At 42.6% G+C, this 22016-nt stretch overlaps 1 protein-coding gene and 1 long non-coding RNA gene across 2 annotated transcripts in view; one reads left to right on the plus strand and one right to left on the minus strand.

Annotated features, from left to right (window-relative positions):
- Positions 1-22016, minus strand: part of slc23a1 (solute carrier family 23 member 1) — a 64386-nt gene that overhangs the window by 39443 nt on the left and 2927 nt on the right. The window contains exon 2 of the mRNA XM_047378443.1: positions 6593-6760. Within this exon, the coding sequence (XP_047234399.1) occupies positions 6593-6760 (168 nt within the window). The remainder of the gene's footprint in view (positions 1-6592; positions 6761-22016) is intronic.
- LOC124875988 lies at positions 9572-11298 on the plus strand. Its single transcript, XR_007040179.1, has 3 exons — positions 9572-10650; positions 10726-10784; positions 10931-11298. It is a non-coding gene; the product is annotated as an uncharacterized LOC124875988 (long non-coding RNA).

Raw genomic sequence — 22016 nt, forward strand, 5'->3', positions numbered from 1 at the left:
TGGGTCACTGGTATAAAACAGTTTTAGTCCAACCTTCAAATACTAATAATTTGGCTTTCACTGGTATGAAATTGTTTTAATACGATCCTTCTAAGATATCTAAAAATCCATGAGCCATATTTAGGTAAAAAGAGGATAAGAAAGACCACATTAGGTAAGAGGATGTGGAAAAAATCATACTTTACACTTTATCCTTAACAGGATACAGTTTGAGATATCAAAAAACCTCAGCGCAAAGAAGCAACACATATATGAGACAACATGTTGCAGGGATATGGTGAAGGATGTATGTCAGAGGTGCGTATGTTTATATGACCATGTGAATGTGTGCAAAGTAAGTCCATGAAGCACTTTCACAGAGGCCATTGTCCTTGATGGTACGATGGAAAATTCATCAACTGGCCACATAGTTCAGAGCAGGTCCACAGATGTCCTCAGGGAAGGGAGGGGGCAGAGGGAGCAGAGCGTCATGTTTACATAATTTCCAGGAGAAGTTGAAGATAGCCAGCCATCAAGGCCTTGCAGGGGAGCCAGATGCAGAAAACAACAATTATTTGGGTCAGGCTGACTCTTAATTTTCTGTCAGTCTTGAGAGTTTTGCTGGTGCTTCTCAATGGCGAATCCAAACAGCCAAATTCCTGGTCTTTCGCCAGATCCAAGTGAACAACTTCTCCAAGATTTATCCCATTTCACCTCTGAGTCCAGGAACCGCAACCAGCCTGTGATCTTGTAGGATCACATCCAGTTTGCGATTCTGCTCCCTTAACATTTCAGTCTGAGTGTTGATAGCTCTGCAGATCCCTTCACATGAGCCGGGCAGTCTTACAATGGCCAGAACTGCTGCCCACATTTTCCCAATTTCACGATATACCAGGTAACCGTAAACTCCAAAAAGCAGAAATCCTGTTATCAGAAATCCAATTATGTACACATCTTCCATATCCTCGACTGACATCATTTTTACACACAAAATCCTCCACTTTTGCCAGGAGTCCATTGTGTATCTGGACAAGAATGTCCCGTCCAGACAAGAGGGCTCTCCCTTACCCTGTGTTCCCATTGAGAATATTTGATCAATTGTGTTGAGAGACCAGCTGACCAGATCCATAATTCACAATTCGGGAGATATGCAAATAGAAGCTCCGAAAGACGACAAGACACAGAGCAGAAGTAGGTCCAAAATGTGTCAGTCATAGAGTCCTGAAGCCTTTGCCGAGCAGCTCTGTGGGATTCTGCAGAACATCTTCAACCCTAGCCTGGCCCAGAAGAAGGTTGCAGTGTTGTGGAAGACCTTCATTCTTGTTCCAGTACCAAAGAAAACTCACCCAACAGTCCTCAATGACTATAGACCTGTTGCCCTGACATCCCACACCATGAAGGTCCTAGAGAGACTCCTGTTGGCCCACCTGAGTAAGCAAACAGTAAACCATCAGGACCCCCTTCAGTTTGCTTATCGCTGTGGAAACTCCAGAAGAAATTCAGGTGGAGGCCTCAACAATCTCCTGGATCAAAGACTACCTGACAAACAGACCACAGTTTGTGAGACTGAAGGGTTGTGAGTGTAACCAGGTAGTCAGCAGCACAGGAGCACCACAGGGGACGGTACTCTCACCATTCCTTTTCACTCTGTACACCTCAGACCTCCAGGACCAGACAGACTCCTGTCATCTGCAGAAATACTCGGATGATTCTGCAGTGGTGGGGTGGATCAGAGATGGAGAAGATGAGTACAAGAAGGTGGTGGACCGCTTTGTGGCATGGTGTGGAAACAATCATCTCATGTTGAACGTGAATAAAAAAAAGGAGATGATTGTAGATTTAAAGACAAACAGAAATAAGTCAAAAACCTTCTATCATGGGAGAAGAAGTGGAGGTGGTGGAGGAGTATAAATACCTCGGTGTTCACCTGGACAACAGACTAGAGTGGAGATGCAACTGTGAAGCCATCTACAAGAAGGGACAGAGCAGACTGTACTTCCTGAGGAAGCTTAGGTCCTTCAGTGTTTGCAGCAAGATGCTGCAGATCTTCTATAAGTCTGTTGTGGAGAGTCTGATCTCTTCTGAAGGCTGGTTCTGTTCTGGGGACTCCTCTAGAACCTCTGGAGATCATTGTACAAAGAAGGATTCTTCATAAAACGAGGAACATTATGGAGGACCCTGAGAATCCTCTTCATCAGACTGTTGTACAACAACAGAGTGTCTTCAGTGTCTTCAGTCAGAGGCTTCTTCAGATCTGCTGTAAGACGGAGCGCTACAGGAGATCCTTCCTGCCCACAGCCATCAGCATCTACAACGGCTCTTTGAAGAAACCTTGGATGATATGAGCTACAACAACATTTAATTTCACTTACAACTATATTATCAATATTAACAATAAATATATACATAATTTGGTGATAAACACATAACTTATAATAAATGTATTTAAAATCAGTACAGGATATCAACAAAAAATAGTAGTAAACACAGGATAACTTTTAGGCCCCACTAAAAATAGTCTAAAATCACCTCTGGCTTCACTACTTCTCACTGTGTCACTCCATCTTCCGCCTTGTGTGTCAGATATTTGTTCCACCTCTTCTACAGATAAGCTTAAATATTTAAAGCTGGAGAGTTTTTTATCGAATGGAGGTGAGACATTTAAATCAGAAAGTTGTTTTTTTATATAATCCAAATGGTGACTTCTGAGTCCCGTCAGCCCAAAATGCTAGTTGTGCTTTATCACCATTGAATCCATATTTAGTTCAATCAACAATAACATCAGTTTACACCAATAGGATGTCTCTAAAATGAATTTTGCTACAGTGTGTAGCTCTGCCTAAACAATGTCAGACTCCAGACGCATTATCCATCAATCGCTGGTGGCTTCCCGGTGTTACGATTTGAGAAAAGCTGGTCTGATCCAGGGAGATGGCGTCCATTCCACTTTGATGCAGCAAAATTCGAGGGTCAAGGGGCCTCATGTGCTAATGAGTGCGCACTTTTCATACTAAAAGTTTGTAATAGGGAGAAATTCTGAAACTTGCGGTCTCCAAAATAATTCAGATGTACAAAACATGTCACCGCACATGTTGTCTTCAAACATCCTAGTTTGCGATGAATTGGGTGCAGCTGTACGTGGCAATCGAACTGCCCCGTCACTGTCCATAAATATGTATCGCAAAGTAGTATTAATAGCCAGAAGGCACCCACCACATGTCCAAATAACCATGGCAAATGCATGGGTGAGTAAACCAAGAAATTTCATTGAATGTGAAATTCCTCTCTTTTTCTTTCTGCTCTCGGTGGAGGAGGACGCTTTTTCTCTGTCTCCCACCACCTCCCATATCTGCCCTGCTGCAGCTCTGTGTCTTGTCTTCTTTTTGGAGCCTCTTTTTGCATATCTTCCAAATTCTTAGTTATTGATTTGGTCAGCTGGTCTCTCAATGCAATTGATCAAATTTTCTCGAGGAGGAGACAGGGTGAAGGAGCGCCCAACTTGTCCGGACGGGACGTTTTTCTCTGGATACACAATGGACTCCTAGCAGAAGTGGAGGATTGTGTGTTTGTCGATAATGTCAGTCGAGGATGTGGAAGATATGTATATAATTGGATGTTTGATATCAGGATTTCTGCTTTTTGGAGTCACCGGTTACCTGGCATATTGAGAAATTCGGAGAATGTCAGCAGCTGTTCTGGCAATTGTGAGGCTGCCTGGCATACAGGTCCTTCTCACAATATTAGCATATTGTGATAAAGTTCATTATTTTCCATAATGTCATGATGAAAATTTAACATTCATATATTTTAGATTCATTGCACACTAACTGAAATATTTCAGGTCTTTTATTGTCTTAATACGGATGATTTTGGCATACAGCTCATGAAAACCCAAAATTCCTATCTCACAAAATTAGCATATTTCATCCGACCAATAAAAGAAAAGTGTTTTTAATACAAAAAACGTCAACCTTCAAATAATCATGTACAGTTATGCACTCAATACTTGGTCGGGAATCCTTTGGCAGAAATGACTGCTTCAATGCGGCGTGGCATGGAGGCAATCAGCCTGTGGCACTGCTGAGGTCTTATGGAGGCCCAGGATGCTTCGATAGCGGCCTTTAGCTCATCCAGAGTGTTGGGTCTTGAGTCTCTCAACGTTCTCTTCACAATATCCCACAGATTCTCTATGGGGTTCAGGTCAGGAGAGTTGGCAGGCCAATTGAGCACAGTGATACCATGGTCAGTAAACCATTTACCAGTGGTTTTGGCACTGTGAGCAGGTGCCAGGTCGTGCTGAAAAATGAAATCTTCATCTCCATAAAGCTTTTCAGCAGATGGAAGCATGAAGTGCTCCAAAATCTCCTGATAGCTAGCTGCATTGACCCTGCCCTTGATAAAACACAGTGGACCAACACCAGCAGCTGACACGGCACCCCAGACCATCACTGACTGTGGGTACTTGACACTGGACTTCTGGCATTTTGGCATTTCCTTCTCCCCAGTCTTCCTCCAGACTCTGGCACCTTGATTTCCGAATGACATGCAGAATTTGCTTGCATCCGAAAAAAGTACTTTGGACCACTGAGCAACAGTCCAGTGCTGCTTCTCTGTAGCCCAGGTCAGGCGCTTCTGCCGCTGTTTCTGGTTCAAAAGTGGCTTGACCTGGGGAATGCGGCACCTGTAGCCCATATCCTGCACGGTGGCTCTGGATGTTTCTACTCCAGACTCAGTCCACTGCTTCCGCAGGTCCCCCAAGGTCTGGAATCGGCCCTTCTCCCCAATCTTCCTCAGGGTCCGGTCACCTCTTCTCGTTGTGCAGCGTTTTCTGCCACACTTTTTCCTTCCCACAGACTTCCCACTGAGGTGCCTTGATACAGCACTCTGGGAACAGCCTATTCATTCAGAAATTTCTTTCTGTGTCTTACCCTCTTGCTTGAGGGTGTCAATAGTGGCCTTCTGGACAGCAGTCAGGTCGGCAGTCTTACCCATGATTGGGGTTTTGAATTATGAACCAGGCTGGGAGTTTTAAAGGCCTCAGGAATCTTTTGCAGGTGTTTAGAGTTAACTCGTTGATTCAGATGATTAGGTTCATAGCTCGTTTAGAGACCCTTTTAATGATATGCTAATTTTGTGAGATAGGAATTTTGGGTTTTCATGAGCTGTATGCCAAAATCATCCGTATTAAGACAATAAAAGACCTGAAATATTTCAGTTAGTGTACAATGAATCTAAAATATATGAATGTTAAATTTTCATCATGACATTATGGAAAATAATGAACTTTATCACAATATGCTAATATTTTGAGAAGGACCTGTATGTGATGGGATCTTCAGAGCGATCAGCACTCAGACTGAGATGTTACGTGAGCTGAATCGCAGACTGGATGTGATCCTTACACAGGATTGCAGGCAGGTTGCGGTTCCTGGACTCAGGGGTGAAATGGGATAAATCTTGGAGAAAGTTGTTAGCTTGGATCTGCCGAAAGACCAGGAATTTGACTGTTTGGATTCGCCTTTGAGAAGCACCAGCGAGACTCTCAAGGCTGACGGAAAATTAAGAGTCAGCCTAACCCAAATAATTATTGTTTTTCTGAATCTGGCTCCCCTGCACAGCCTTGATGGCTGGCTATCTTCATCCTCTCCTGGAAGTTATGTAAACATGATGCTCTGCTCCCTCTGCTCCCTCCCTTCCCTGAGGACATCTGTGGACCTGCTCAGAACTTTGTGGCCGGTTTATGAACATTACACCGTACCATCAAGGACAAAGAATTTATTCTTTGAAATCAAGGTGTCAGTAATGGAAATGGAGCCAAGGTGTCTTTAGGGTTAGGGTTAGTCTTATTTGGCAGCATTCTTCTGGAATTAGAACAAAATCAAACAAATGGAGGGCAGAAGGAGGAGAATGCAGTAAATGGAAACATAAAATAAAAGTGGTCCGACATAATATTGGATGTCAAAAAGAGAGTCGCTGTGCATCGGTAGGAGTGGAGCTGTCCACACATGAACAGAGACTTCTGGCTTCCAGACTCTCTGTACCACTGCCCTCCAGGCAAGGTTCGCCAACAGTCCTCCACGCCTCTGGCAAGGCTAACCACAGCCAACCTCCTGAAAGGGCGTCCGAGGGTCCTAAACGCCTCTTGGTCAGCCTCCAGACTCTCCATGTTGCTGACCTCCAAGGCACTTTCTTAGCAAACAGTAGCTCACTGCACATTTTCATGGCAGGGCAAAAGTTTGCATGGATTACTGCACACTTTCACGTTTTTGTGCGTATGCACGCTTCGTACATGAGGCCACAGGTCCGTAAGCATATTCTGACCAGTCTTCCAACCAACCACAGTTCCGTCCTGACTACTGAGCTGGCCTTCCTCACCAGCTTCCCTAGTTTGGTGGCGCCGCAAGGCCCTCACCACCACCTCACCAGCACACCACAGCAAAGACAATTACACTGACTACTGCTGTCAAGATTCAGGTTTGGAGGTAGGACCATAGTGCAGTGAAGGACTAACTCCCAGTTAGAATTTAATTGACCCAGTTTAAATAGCTCATCATGGTGTGCAGAGTTCTGACAGAAACATTCTGCATGGAAATAGACCAGTTTAATGTCTCACCTGTAGTCCCAGTAGGATGCATAGGTACCATGGTGGGACATCTTCAATGGTGTAAATCATGTCCGCCTTCTCTGTTCTGATTGGCTGGTTTATTTTACTCTGTCGTCTGATAGGTGAGTCGGCCTTGCCCAATTTGTGGCCTCGTCCATCTTCCAAGTGATCCTGACTCTGTTTGGACAAATACAGGTGCAGCATGTTGATCCAGGTGTACCAGGTGAAAAGGAAGAGGGTGTTAAGAAGCAAGCAACGATGCAGTAGCATAAACACATAGTTGGAAGGATAACCTGACAGGAGAACGAATGGCTAAATTCTGATAAAACATTTTTCTACATAAAAAAAAAACATTATCTTGAGATGGGATTGTTGTATGAAGATAATCTTAGATTTTAATACTTTATCCTATTTAATACTTGTTTTACCTTATCTAACTTTCGCCTATCTCTGACATATCACGTATGACAGTGGGGCTTGGCCTCAATGGTAAAACTTAACAACTAAGAACTTCTACTCATTGCGCATATTAAGTTTTTCACAATAAGCTCACCTCGATGAAATGAATGGTAGCTTATTTCAACCAGAATCAGAAACAGCTTGATCTGCAAAGATGGTGTGCACTAACAAGGGATTTGACTTCAGTTACAAGTGCTCACCGCATGTAGACATTTGGTATGAATATAATACTGTGCAAAGGTTTTAGGCAGGTGTGAAAAATTGCTGTAAACAAAGAATGTTTTCAAAAATGGAAGTATTAATCATTTATTTTCATCAATCAACAAAATGCAGTGAATGAACAACAGAGAAATCTAAATCAAATCAATATTTGGTGTGACCACCCTTTGCCTTTAAAACAGCATCAGTTCTTCTAGGTTCACTTGCACACAGTTTTTGAAGGAACTCAGCTGGTAGGTTATTCCAACCATCTTGGAGAACTAACCACAGATCTTCTATGGATGTAGACTTTCTCACATCCTTCTGTCTCTTCATGTAATCCCAGAAACACTCCATGATGTTGAGATCAGGGCTCTGTGGGGGCCATACCATCACTTCCAGTAAGTCTTGTTCTTCTTTACATTGAAGATAGTTCTCTGACTCTGGCTTTATGTTTGGGTTCACTCACTTAGCATTTTATTAATTGATAAAAATAAACAATCATCATTTATATTTTTGAAAGAATTCTTTGTTTACAGCATGTTTTCACACCTGCCTAAAACTTTTGCACAGTACTACATATCAACTTAAGAAAAAACAGGACTTAGGAAATAAACTTAGGAAATAACATTAAGATGAAAGGAGTAGAAATCATTAGACTTATGATCTTCCAAATTAAATTTGCGTTAATCTTAATTTCCTGCTCTTCATCTGTTCTTTCTCACGACATCCGGGCTGGGAGAGGTTGAGGCCGCAAGAATATCAGTGATAGCATTATTATACCTCAACACTTCCCAGTTTATTATGTTCTTTGTACATTTAGAGTTGTTTCCTGCTCGATCTCTGTTTGTCTTTTCCCGTAAGGTGAATAACAGCGTTGAAAACAACAGCTTTAGAAGTAACTGTCCTACTATTGGCGTTAGTTTTTTCAGTGACAAGTAATCAGACAAATTACTTTTTCTATCGTTACAACACCATTACCGACAATTAAATGGGGCGTGTTACAACCTAAAGCTACTCATTGAAGCTCTTGTCATCTGTCGTGGCTCTCAGCTACAGGAGCTAAGCTTTTTTTCTTTGGTGAAGGGAGGAGCGAGGGGAAAGACAATCGTATACACAAAAGCTAATTCTAATCCTAATTGTTTGCACATTCACGGACATAAAATTAATTTTAATTTAGAGTTTATAAGCGTCCTCTGTCAATAAACAACTTTTGAATATTTTTCGGTAATAACTTATTCTTAGCCTTAAACACCACTTGTAATGTTTTAAAAATAACAAAATGAGCCAATGGGTTGGTATGTATTTGAAAAGCTAAAACTGTGCTGAGATTTGCCGATTAAATATGTATTATGTTCTTCAAATAATATTGTCCAGTTCCTACTAGTGGTGTCTTTGGAGAAACTTTCAGATGAAGTTCTTTCTCTGAATAGAATTCCTCTGAACACAGGTGAACAGGATTACCTTATTAGATTTGCCTGCTGAGATAGAGCAATGACAGGGATGGGTGCGCTTGATTCGTTGTAGAGTGCACCCCAGTTGCATGGAGATAGTAAACCATTTAAAACTGTCAGATTTGTTAGATTAACTTGACAGTGCTTCTTGTACATAACAAATTGCTATTTTTTGAGGTATCACTAATGACTGCAAATTAGTTTTATAATTATTTCCCCAAACTTCTACACAATATGTGAAATATGACAACAGTGAACAGTAAAGAATATGAAGAGATCTCTGATCTAAAACCAGCCTTGCTCAACTGAGGACTGCAACACTTTTTGAGATTTTTTTTAAAGAATCAATTCATTTGATTATCCATAATAACATCTAAAAAACAAATTTAATTTACTTGTGTGATATTTATACCATCCAACAAAACATTATTTTAAGTATTTTTTGTTTTGTTTCCAAAATACATAAACTTTGTTTTATTCATATTCAAGTATAGTTTATTTTTATTGAAATTGTATTTTGTTAAATTCTGTAATTACATCTGTGATTAGTTTTTGCAGATCCTGGCCACAACAAAAAAGATCAGTATCATCCGCAAACAATATGGCTTTTAATATTGTTGACACTTCACACGAATTATTAATACATAATATGAAACGTTTTGGTCCTGAGACAGAACCGATCCACAGATAAAATTTTAACATTGAGATGTATGTTCTCCCATTCTTACAAATTGTGTTCTTTTACTCAGAAAGCTTAACAAAGTAAAGGCCGCACCTCAGTGTATATTAGATTAACTCTAAACATTATTTTGGGCGTTTACAATTGACCAATATAATGTCACAGTGACAGTTGATTAACCAGTGACCATCACTGATTGATGATGTCAAGTTCAACAGTTTCTCTTAAAAAATTAAATGAACTACTGACATGAGTAAAAAGACACAACATTTTGAGATTTTGAGATGTGTATGTTTTTATTTTTCTCCCACACAATGACAACTATTATGATGTGATTTTCCCATAAATAATTTCTAAAAACCCTCCAAATGCTGTAAAAAGCAGCCCAAATTTTAATAACCCGCCCAAAGCTATTTTATTCCAGCCCAACATGTTCAGAAGAAGCTCAACTGGGGGGAAACCAGTGCAGTCTGGCAGCACTTCACAGCTTATCCCAATCCCATAAAGAAAACACTAATCAACAACAACAACAAATATGTCGGAGCATAATGTATACGCATGATGGTGCCCCCTTCACTTTTGTGCCTGCCCCCTTATATATGCAGGCCTAGAACCGGCCCTGGAAAAAAGTAACGCAACAGTTACTTTCCCTGTTAACTAGTTACCTTTATAGTGGAGTAACTCAGTTACTAACTCAGTCATTTTTTGGGAGAAGTAACTAGTAACTATAACTAATTACCTTTTTAAAGTAACATGCCCAACACTGGTCTTTCCTCGTGTCTTGTAGTTTTTTGTATCTCTCTTCAGCCCCATTCATGATAAATAGTACCCAGCCTTAGCCACAGCTACCATGCAATTAAGTAGATTTTGCTCATCTGCACCACCTCACTTTCTCCATTGCCTGCACCTGGAACAGGTGACCAAGTCAAGTCAGAGCTTGGTCATTGTTCTCCATTGGAATCTCATGTTTTCATGCCTGTTTGTTCTCCCTGGTTCTTCCAGTTTTTTCATCCGTGTGTCATGTCATGTTTTCTTTTTGAGTTTTTTGTTTTATTAAAACTTTTTCAAATCATCATGCCACTCCCAAGATCTTGTTTGCACTTTGGTGACACTGATTTGTGTACAAGTTGTTTGGGTGTTTGTCTATCTCACTTCCCTCCAGGGTGTGACTGGCAAGTGCAGCCGCCAGCAGCTGCAGCTCACTAGGCTCATCAGGAGGAGCTTAAAGAGGACCCTGATCTTTGACACAGATACCAAATCATTTGCTCACATGAGCGGTAATCAAGCTTACATCTTTGTGTGTGTTTTTCCTCTCGATCCAAGTTTGATCACCCTTCTATCCTCCTTCACAGAGCCTCCAAAAGAACGCCTGGATGTTTTTGCTTGGAACTTCAGAGATCCGTTTCCTGAGGTTAGCGTCTTATATATTATTTAGACTACCCTCCCTGTTCCACAGCTCCTCCTACAGCCCTCCTGCTCGTTACCTAACAGATCCTAACCTCCACTGCTCCATCACTCACCTGCCTGTCCACTCTACCTCACTACTCTACATCACAGATTTCTCTTGAAAGGAGAAGGAGAACGATTATCTTCCCAAAACCCAAACTCCTGTCGATCTCAGTTCAGTGAAGTGACTAACCTTTCCCTGGATCTTCCAACACTTCTAAAACAGTAAGCGCAACTTTTGTCTTACATTTTCCCTTTCCATTCAAATCATTCTAACTGCTATCTCTCACCCTAGCCACCTGGAGACCAGCCTTGAGTCCTGCCGATCTCCTCTTCTCATTCTTGATTGGCAAATGCACTTAAGTATCTCGGGGTCTTGTTCACGAGTGAGGGAAGAATGGAGCAGGAGATCGACAGACGGATCGGTGCGGCTGCCACAGTAATGGGGGCGCTGTGCCGGTCCGTTGTGGTGAAGAGAGAGCTGAGCCGAAAAGCAAAGCTCTCGATTTACCGGTCGGTCTACGTTCCTACCCTGACCTATGGCCATGAACTTTGGGTTATGACCGAAAGAACGTGATCCCGGATACAAGCGGCTTAAATGAGCTTCCTCCGTAGGGTGGCCGGGCCCTCCCTTATAGATAGGGTGAGGAACTCGGAGTAGATCCGCTCCTCCACATCGAGAGGAGCCAGTTGAGGTGGCTCAGGCATCTATACTGGATGCCTCCTGGACGTCTTCCTCAGGAGGTGTTCCAGGCACGTCCCACCGGGAGGAGGCCCAGGGGACGGCCCAGGACACGCTGGAGGGACTATGTCTCTCGGCTGGCCTGGGAACGCCTTGGGCTCCCCCTGGAGGAGCTGGAGGAGGTGTCTGGAGAGAGGGACGTCTGGGCGTCTCTGCTGAGTCTGCTGCCCCCGCGACCCGGTCCCAGATAAGCGGAAGACGACGAGTATGAGTACGAGTACTTTTCTAAGAAGCGGTGTAGGAAATGACTGACTGACATTTCTAAACCCACCAGCTTTGCCGTAATTGCTCCCAGCTCAGAGTCAATAAAAATGAAAAATGACATTTGGTTCTAAACCATAAACCCTGAAAGAGCAGTATGTGTATGTATAGCCAAGGTCTTGGAAAAAAAAAGGGGGGGGGATAGAGTCCTGGAAACTGTCTTTATTTTTGTATTAGGAGTGTAGCGACCATCAGGTTCCATTCTTTTGGTCGCTTCTGGGTTTGGGCGGATTTCAAACAAATATCCTGACTGCCAAATATGTTGGGGAATGCTCCCATTTATTGAGCAGCTTGTGAGGTTTGTGTTGGAATAATTGTATATAGATTTATCTTATATTTTTTCCTTTTCTATTAACTTTACAATTTGATCTTTATAACCTTTCATGATGTTTGTGTGAGTAAGGATGTGATGAGTTTGTCTGCAGGCAAGGATCAAAGGTGGAGCTGAGAAGGAAGCAGTCATAGATGAGGAGGTCATAAAGATGATGGCTGATTGCGCTGAACAGATGACAACTGATCTTAAGATGGAGGAGACTGTGGAAGTGTGTTGTTAAAAGATAATGGTGTTTATGACCTGTATACGTTGCAGCTGTTTTTCCCATCCTTTAGAGAGCAACGTTTTTTGTAACTAGGGACCCTCGAAAGATAATAAAAAGAGTGGAGCGGACAGATGGTTTTCAGAGCGGTAGGAGATTGTAACTGAAAGCACATCTCTGTCCGTTCTCCTCGCGGTGAGTGAAATAACAAATTCTTTGTCTTTCTCTTCTTTCTGTGATGTTATAGGTATTTTAGGTTGTTTAAACCTGACAGTTTGATTGCTTAATCCAATGGGCTCTAACACAACACAAGACCACCAATAAAAACTAGGCTTGGCCAACAGAGCGGTAAAAACCGTAGGACCTTCCCTCGCCCAAACCTTCTGCCTTCTCACCTCTCCACCTATATAACTTTCACCCCACACCGCCACCAGCGGTAGAACGAAATATAGGTCAGTGTGTAAATCAGCGTGAAAACACCATCCAAAACAAACCAAATAAAATAAATTAAACTATAACCCAACACCAAGAACATAAATGGCTCCTACAAGGAGAACTTTGTTCCTCACTCACCATGGTCCCCAGCTACTACATACAGAAGGTTTTTGTAATAGTCGATAGCTACCTGTGGCATTTAGAAGAGAAATTCTTGCCACCATATAGGTTCCTGAGCATGTGTGGGTTATGTAAGAATCCAGGGAAGGTGTTGATGTCGACAAACTGCTTTATGATCGCCTCAAACCCCCATTTGAGTTGATCATAAAGTTGATACAGGTCCTCTTTGCGGAGAGATCTAGAGATCTTGGTTCCATCACATCTAATATTTTGTTTTCTTGCTTCCCAATGAATAAACTGTAGTTATTTGTTTTTTAAGTGGTGGGCCAACCCTAACCCTAACCCTAACCCTGGGCTCTGTTTTCATTTGGTTTTCCCAAGGCTAATATGTGAACTCTCCGAGTCCAAGCCATCTCAATAGCATGTCGGTAATAAAGTTGAAAAGAGATGGTGTTCATTCTGCTCCTTTTTCTTGCTGCAGAGTTTGACTTTTCATGCCTGACTGTGCTGTGTGTAACCACCCATCACTAATGAAATCGGATGCTCTGAAAACAGAAATTACATCTGCTGCTGTCTGTTGGAGAGGTAACTGCCTGTTTTATTTGGTGACTGTATTTACTGACGTGTCCAAATCAGTAGTGATTGCTGACTAAGGCTTTGTTGAATCTTCAGGCACTTGATTAACAAAAGGGTTCATTCCTCCAGGCTTCAATGACACGATGCTCGAGGTCAACATCCAGTGGTCGATAAACTAAAATGCAATCAAAGCTTGTTTATGCTTCATCAACTCCCACCATTTTACATGTCACAGCATTCTTCTCAGCACTGATTGTCCCCCTACATCATTTCAGTTTTATTTAATGCTATGAAACATTTCAAATGTTTTGCTAGATATCTGAAATGTTTTCTACAAAAACGGACTGATGTTGTTTTCACAGAGGACAACAAATACAGTCGATCGTTGATAAAAAGGTTATGGGTGTGTATAGAACAAGTGAAGGCCACTAAATATTTATATACTGCCCTGTTACTTACTCATTCATTCACACTAAAGGATTCACCTGAGAAACCAAGATAATTAGATGGTTTGTTTAACCCTCACTCAAGTGATAAAGCCACACCTAAGCACAGGGGTTCGATGCAAACGCTTCATGAGCAACCACACAGGTGTCAGGTACTAATCATTAGAACAGTATTATACAGTATAAAATGTCTGTCTGTAGCTGCTTTGACAGATGCAGTAAAGACTTCACATGTATGTAAGTTGTGCCCAAGGAATGGATAAAAACATGGCCTGAACTGTACACAAATAAACATTCTGGTAAGAAACTCTGCAGCTTTAAATACATCACTAAGCTTCTCTTAGTCCAACCCAGGAAGGGGGAGTCACAGTTAGAATCCCTGAACTAAACTGTTCTCTAGCCACACCTCGCTCTTTATCCTGCTGCCTAGCCGCTAAAGGAGAGGCAGCACGCAACAAACTGAATGTCTGACTTGCTGGCAAGCTGGACAAATTCTTCAAACTTGGATCCAGAGTTGACTAAGATCTGCTGTTCGTGTACCCACTAATCAAAAAACAACCGAAAGTTACGTAATGTTTTGCTGTTCGAGTAATTCGGTGACCATGCGAAAGGGGTAATAAAGACATTCTGAGTTTCTGCAGAAAATCTAAACAGAGATGACCCAGAAGATATGTAGTTGCTAATCATGTCTTCCTGGATGCCAGTCCAGGTAGCAGGAGCTAGCCCAGCTGCTACTGAAAGCAGCTGCCACGTTTCTTTGTCTGTCGTCCACCACATGGCCAGATCGGCCACGTCCATCACCTAACCCAGCGTCCTTTGGGCCTTTCTTTACTTCTGTTCTTTAGAACGGTACATGTAAACGGTGGTGTTTGGGTAGAGAAAAGTAGTTTAGGATTCAACAATCGACATATTGTTAATTTCATTATGTTTTTGCTTTGTGTGTGTTATCTATAAGTTGAATTATTTCAGTGCTAGCAAGCTATCTGCTCAACTAATGCGAACAAACCTCTCAGCCTTAAGGCTAGTTATTTGTTCCAAGTTGTGTTTAAAAGTTTCAACAAACTTTATTTAATGGGTGGATTTGAACACAGATCGGTCATAACATGCCAGTAGCGCTCATGCGCACATTAATACGTATACTAATGGTAGTTAAATGTACGTAGTGAACAAGCTATAAGGTTTCCTCTGTTAGCTAAAATTCAATTCAATTCAAAAATACTTTATTAATCCCAAAGGGAAATTAAATGTTGTTATAGCTCATCATGAAGGTTTCTTCAAAGAGACGTTGTAGATGCTGATGGCTGTGGGCAGGAAGGATCTCCTGTAGGTCCGTCTTACAGCAGATCTGAAGAAGCCTCTGATTGAAGACACTCTGTTGTTGTAGGACAGTCTGATGAAGAGGATGTTCAGGGTTCTCCATAATGTTCTTCATTTTATGAAGAATCTTTCTTTCCACAATGATCTCCAGAGGTTCTAGAGGAGTCCCCAGAACAGAACCAGCCTTCTTTATCAGCTTGTTGAGCTTTTTTAAGTCCCTGGTTCTGATGCTGCTTCCCCATCAGATGATGGAGAAGAGATCATACTTTCCACAACAGACTTATAGAAGATATGCAGCATCTTGCTGCAAACACCAAATGACCTAGGCTTCCTCAAGAAGTACAGTCTGCTCTGTCCCTTCTTGTAGATGGCTTCACAGTTGCATCTCCACTCTAGTCTGTTGTCCAGGTGAACACCGAGGTATTTATACTCCTCCACCACCTCCACTTCTTCTACCATGATAGAAATAGTTTTTGACTTATTCCTGTTTCTCTTAAAATCTACAATCATCTCCTTTGTTTTAGTCACGTTCAAAATGAGATGATTGTTTCTACACCATGCCACAAAGTGGTCCACCACCTTCCTGTACTCAGCTTCTTGTCCATCTCTGATCCACCCCACGACTGCAGAATCATCTGAGTATTTCTGCAGATGACAGGAGTCTGTTCCTGGAGTCTGAGGTGTACAGAGTGAAAAGGAATGGTGAGAGTACCGTCCCCTGTGGTGCTCCTGTGCTGCTGACTACCTGGTTAGACTCACAACCCTTCAGTCTCACAAACTGTGGTCTGTTTGTCAGGTAGTCTTTGATCCAGGAGATTATTGAGGCCTCCACCTGAGTCTTCTGGAGTTTCTGACAAAGCAAATCAGGTTGGATTGTATTAAATGTTCTGGAGAAATCAAAGAACATGATCCTCACAGTGCTGCTGGCTTTGTCCAGATGACAGTGGGTTTGTTGAAGCAGGTGTATGATGGCATCTTCAACTCCAACTCCACAGTGATAAGCAAACTGAAGGAGGTCCTGATGGTTTATTGTTTGCTTACTCAGGTGGGCCAACAGGAGTCTCTCTAGGACCTTCATGATGTGGGATGTCAGGGCAACAGGTCTATAGTCATTGAGGACTGATGGGTGAGTTTTCTTTGGTACCAGAACAAGACTGGAGGTCTTTCACAACACTGGAACCTTCTTCTGGTCCAGGCTAAGGTTGAAGAGGTGCTGCAGAATCCCACAGAGCTGCTCTGCACAGCCCTTCAGGACTCTAGGGCTGACATGATCTGGACCTGCAGCCTTATTAAGATTCAGTCTCTCCAGTTGTCTCTTCACCTGACTTCTCGAGACACACAGGTGGAAGGGGGAAGCAAAGGAAGCATCAGCATCTTCTGATTTGGTTGAAGGCAAATATGTAGAAGCAGAAGGGTCTAGGGCTGAGGTGGAAGATAAAAAATGTGAGGTGTTACTGGACAGCTGTGGGTCCTGTGGGTCAAAGGAAGATGGAATGTCTGTTTGGCTGTGAGCAGGAGAGGAGGATGCTGATCATGTTTCTGAACTGAACCTATTGAAGAATGTGTTCAGTTCATTGGTTCTGTCCGGACCTTCATCAGTCTGATCATCCTTCTGCTTGAAGCCTGTGATCTTCTTCATCCCTGTCCACACATCTCTGATATTGTTTTGCTGGAGCTTGCTCTCCAGCTTCTTCTTGTACACCTCCTTGCTGTCTCTTATCTTGACTTTAAGTTGCTTCTGTAAACTCCTCCATAATTCTCTGTCTCCCTCTCTGAAGGCTCTTTTTTTCTTGTTAAGCAGGTCCTTCAGGTCACTGGTGATCCAAGGTTTGTAATTGGGGAAGCATCTCACGGTTCTGGTGGGGATGATGTTATCCACACAGAAGTTTATATAGTCGGTTACTCAGTCATGGCATTGATGTCCTCTCCATGTGGCTGGCACAGTGCGTCCCAGTCTGTAGCCTCAAAGCAACCTTGCAGAGCTTCTTCAGCTTCCTGTGACCATTTTCTCACAGTCCTCTTTATTACAGGTTGCCTCTGAACAAGGGGCTTATATTTCGAGCAGAGAAAAACAAGATTGTGATCTGATTTCCCTAGAGGAGGTCTTGCTGTAGAGATGTATGAGTCCTTGACATTTGCATAAAACAAATCCGATGTTTTGTTTTCTCTGGTAGAGCAGCTGACAAACTGTTGAAATGTTGGAAGTGTAGCAGAGAGTGAGGCATGGTTAAACTCACCAGATATTGCCACAAACACAATGGGGTGTTGTGTTTGTAGCTTAGCAACAACTGAACTGATGACATCACATGAAGTGTCAGCAACACCTAAAGGTGGAACGTAAAGTGTTGCTAAAATAACACTGGTGAACTCTCTGGGTAAATAATATGGATGAAAACTTACTGCCAACAGTTCAATATCTGGACTGCAGAGATGACACTTCACAGTTACATGTCCTGGATTACACCATCTGTTGTTCACAGTTACTGCCTGTCCACCTCCTTTACATTTGCCGCTCCTCTTTAAATCTCTGTCTGCTCGTATGGTTAAAAAGCCTGGCAGAGATGCTGGAGTCGGGGATATGATCCTGCAGCCATGTCTCAGTAAAACACATAATACTGCATGCCCGGTACTCTGGCTGGGTCCCAACGATCTCACATTGCCCATCAAAATCGACGGAAGAGATGGTTTGAACTTCCTCCTTCTCTCTCTTCTCTTAGCTCCTGCTCTGCATCCACGGCGTCTCCTTTTCAACTCATCAGGGATTTGGGGTTGTAGCTGAAGTATTATTTGAGCTTTTGAGATATTAATCAGCTGCTCCCGGTTGTAAGACACAACCCCGTTGCCATGGCAATGCATCATAACAAATGTCCAAAAATAGAAAGTATTAAGAAAAATCCTCCAAGCTGCACAGCATCTGACACCGGAGAGGATTGTCGTCCAAAAACAAATCAACTGTATCCACCACAAGAGGAATAGTTCCCAAAAAAGAATAAATCAGAATCAAAAGTAACAGAGCTACTCCAACCTGCTGCCACCTTGAGCGGCGCAATTCTAGAAAACCGCTAACAGCTAATTCCATTGCCAGGCAGGTCTGATCCAACAAATGATATTTCTCTAAATATGTTTTACTAAAACAAGGATGGCTTATTAAACAGCATTAAGAATCAATTATCCAAAAAGGTTGATTTCTAGTTCAGCAAATTATTCTTTAAAATACTTTTTATTAAAATAAGGTTTTATTTCACTTCTGATTTTACATTGTGACTGTTTGTTTGAAGACATACCAACTGTTGTCCTTTATTAGTTTTAAAACTAATTTGACCTAATTTCCAAATTCCTCAAGGTAAACCTTGGTTTTTAAACATAATTCCACATTGAACTATCATTGCATCAATGTTATTGGTTCCCTTGTTCCTTAACTTGTATATAGTTCATTAGTTTTCTCAATTCCTTCATTTTACTTGGTATTTCAGTTGAATTGTTACTAGCCTAAGGGCTGCATGGTGGTGCAGTTGGTAGCACTGTTGCCTTATAGCAAGAAGGTCCTGGGTTCGATTCCCAGCCACATCCAGTCTGCATGGAGTTTGCATGTTCTCCCTGTGCATGTGTGGGTTCTCACCGGGTACTCCGGCTTTTTCCCACAGTCCAAAGACATGCCTGTTAGGTTAATTGGTCTCTAAATTTCCCTCAGGTGTATGAATGAGTGTGTGCATGGTTGTTTGTGTGTTGACCTGCGATGGACTGGCGACCCGCCTCTCACCCATAGACTGCTGGAGATAGGCACCAGCTCCCCCATGACCCACTATGGAATAAGCAGTAGAAAATGACTGACTGACTGTTACTAGCCTAGTAAAGAGCTTGTTAACTGAAATATGTTTAACTTGGGGTGGAATTATTTTAGTTAAAAATGTAAGGACAAGTATGAATTTATTCCATATATGTGCAGCATTTGCTGTTCAGTCATGCCAGTGCTTGAATCACTCTTAAATTTATTGTCCTAATACCACCGCCATATTGGGTTAGTATTCCCAGGAAATACTTAACAGATAGAAAGGTTATTTAACAGATATAAAGGTTATTTTTAGGAATTAAATAATAAAAACATCCTGATTGCAAAACACAGTAAAGTCCTGAAGTGTATCAATGTGAGCATAGGTTTATTCCCAGCAATCTCTGATTCCATCCAATCCTTCACGCAAAATCTAAAATTCAAGCACTAAAAGAAAATGGGAACTTGAACTTCCCTTACTGATACTGAATCATTCTTAAATCGTGAGATTCAATGAGATCCATTTAGAACATACTGTTAAACTACTAGACATTTTATATGGCATCTGTCACTTCCTTTTTTCCAAAGAAGCCCAATGAAAATCCTACAGTGGAAAAAAAAAATCAAAAAGCAGATTCTCAGCTAACAGCAGCACTTCAGTGTGGACAAGTTTGCAGACTCTTCCTTACAATAGGAGGCCTACCGCCCGTGCTGTGATGAATACCCGCCTGGCTTAGGATCTAAACTGGTTCTTCTGTAGGTTTGAAAACCAGCCCTCACTCTCACACAAAGGGTCGACCTGCATCTCCCACTAAGAACTCTGCAACCCCCTCCTCTCTCCCCCTGCCTGCACTAAAGATCAGAGAATAAGATGTTAATAGAGTTCAAATGTCTTCCAGCGTCTGAATGGGAAGAAAGCTCCGGGTCGTAATGACGTCTCTCCTCTATACCTGAAAACCTGCGCTGACCAACTAACTCCCATCTTCACTCATATCTTTAACAAGTCTCTGGAACTGTGTGAGGTTCCCTTCTGCTTTAAACCACCACTGTTCCAGTCTCCAAGAAACACACCATCACAGGATTCAATGACTACAGCCCTGTTGCTCTGACGTCTGTGATCATGAATTTCTTTGAGCGACACCAAAGGACACCACAGGCCCCCTGCTGGACCCCCTGCAGTGTGCTTACAAACTCGCAATCAACTTGGGTTTGCACTTGTGTAAGGTTCACATTGTCCACTAGACGGTGCTCTGATCATGTGGTGACAATGATCCTGCGAAAGTTGGAACAGGGGTTTCATGAGGTCATGAGATCCAAGATTGCAAAATAAACTGCATTGCTAAAACAGACGTTGTTATTGTTATGTTAATACAGTCTGAACCAAACATGAAGAAAGAAATATTACATGTTGTCAGAAAAGGGATACAGTCCTAAACCACAGTTAAAAGACTGGATGCCTACAGTGTTCCTAGTCCACAAACCTACCCAAAGGATGGCCAAAGGATGACGACACTTCAAACAGCATGCTGAGCTGATGTTTATCACCCCCCTGCGAGAAAAAGGGGAGGAGTACAAGTGTAGCTACCTCCTTTTGTGGATCGGGGAGAAGGGACGTGACGTTTACAACACCTGGACACTCACAGCAGACCACTCCAAGAAGCTACAGCCTTGTCTAACTCATGTTAGACGTAGCAAGTCCCGCGTGCTGGCAAAGCAGCAGTTAAAAGCTACGGGCCAACCCAGAGACCATGACACTGTTCATCCCATTAGCAAAAAACCACACAGGCCAGATAAACAACAGAGAGGTTCTAAACCCCAAAAGCATACTAATACAGCATGCAAGACATGCAGCTATTGTGCAGGGCAACACAGTGCTAAAGAGGACCAGCAAAAGGGAAGCAATGCATGAAATGTATAAAGATGAACCACTTTGCTAAGATATGCGAGTCGAAGTGTTTTTCACAGGCAAATTTCCACCGCCAGACAATACACAGTATCAGAGAGCGGCCATTGCTAAGACAGACGTTGTCATTATTATTTTAATACAGTCTGAACCAAACATAAAGAAAGAATTACACACTTCATCCTGCAAAACCTCGACCACCCGGGGACGTACACCAGAATCCTTTGTGTAGACTTCAGCTCGGCCTTTAACAACATTTAACCCAAACTTTCTCCACCAGACGTTCAACCAGCTCACAGTGTCGGCCACCACCTGTCAGTGGATCACCGACTTCCTGACTGACGGGCCGCGGCGGGGAGTTTTCTCCTGCTCAAGAACCATCAGCACCAGCGCCCCCCAGGGGTGTGTTTTCTCCCCACGTTACACAAATGACTGCACCTCAACTGACCCATCTGTGAAATTCCTGAAGTTTGCAGATGACACCACTGTTATTGGACTGATACAGGACAGTGATGAGTCTGCATACAGACAGGAGGTGGATCAACTGGTATACTGGTATTGGTCAGAACTACCTGGAACTAAACCTGCTAAAGACAGCAGTGGAGATGACGGTCAACTTCCAGAGAACATCCCTTAAAGCACCTCCCCCCACCATCCTCAATAACACCGTGTTGGCTGTGGATCACTTCCGGTTCCTTGGTACCAGCATTTCTCGAGACCTGAGATGGTCCTCACCCATAGACAATGAAGAAGGCCCAGCAGAGACTGTACCTCCCGAGGCAATTCAAGAAGTCCAACCTTCCCCAGGAGCTGCTGGTCATCTTCTCCACTGCCATCATCCAGTCGGTCCTGTCTTTGTCCATCTCAGTGTGGTTTGGATCATCCACCAAACAGGACCGGGGCAGAGTGCAACCAACAATCAGGTCTGCAGAGAGAATCATCAGGGCTGATCTTCCCTCTATCCAGGACTTGTACAGGTCTAGGGTCAGAAAAAGGTTAGCTAAAATCTCTGCAGACCCCACACACCCTGTACACAAACTGTTTAAGCTTTTACCTTCAGGTGGCGCTACAGAGCACTGTTTCTTTCTCCAA

Source organism: Girardinichthys multiradiatus, chromosome 11 (assembly GCF_021462225.1).
Source record: "Girardinichthys multiradiatus isolate DD_20200921_A chromosome 11, DD_fGirMul_XY1, whole genome shotgun sequence".
In the NCBI taxonomy this organism is placed as follows: Eukaryota; Metazoa; Chordata; class Actinopteri; order Cyprinodontiformes; family Goodeidae; genus Girardinichthys; species Girardinichthys multiradiatus.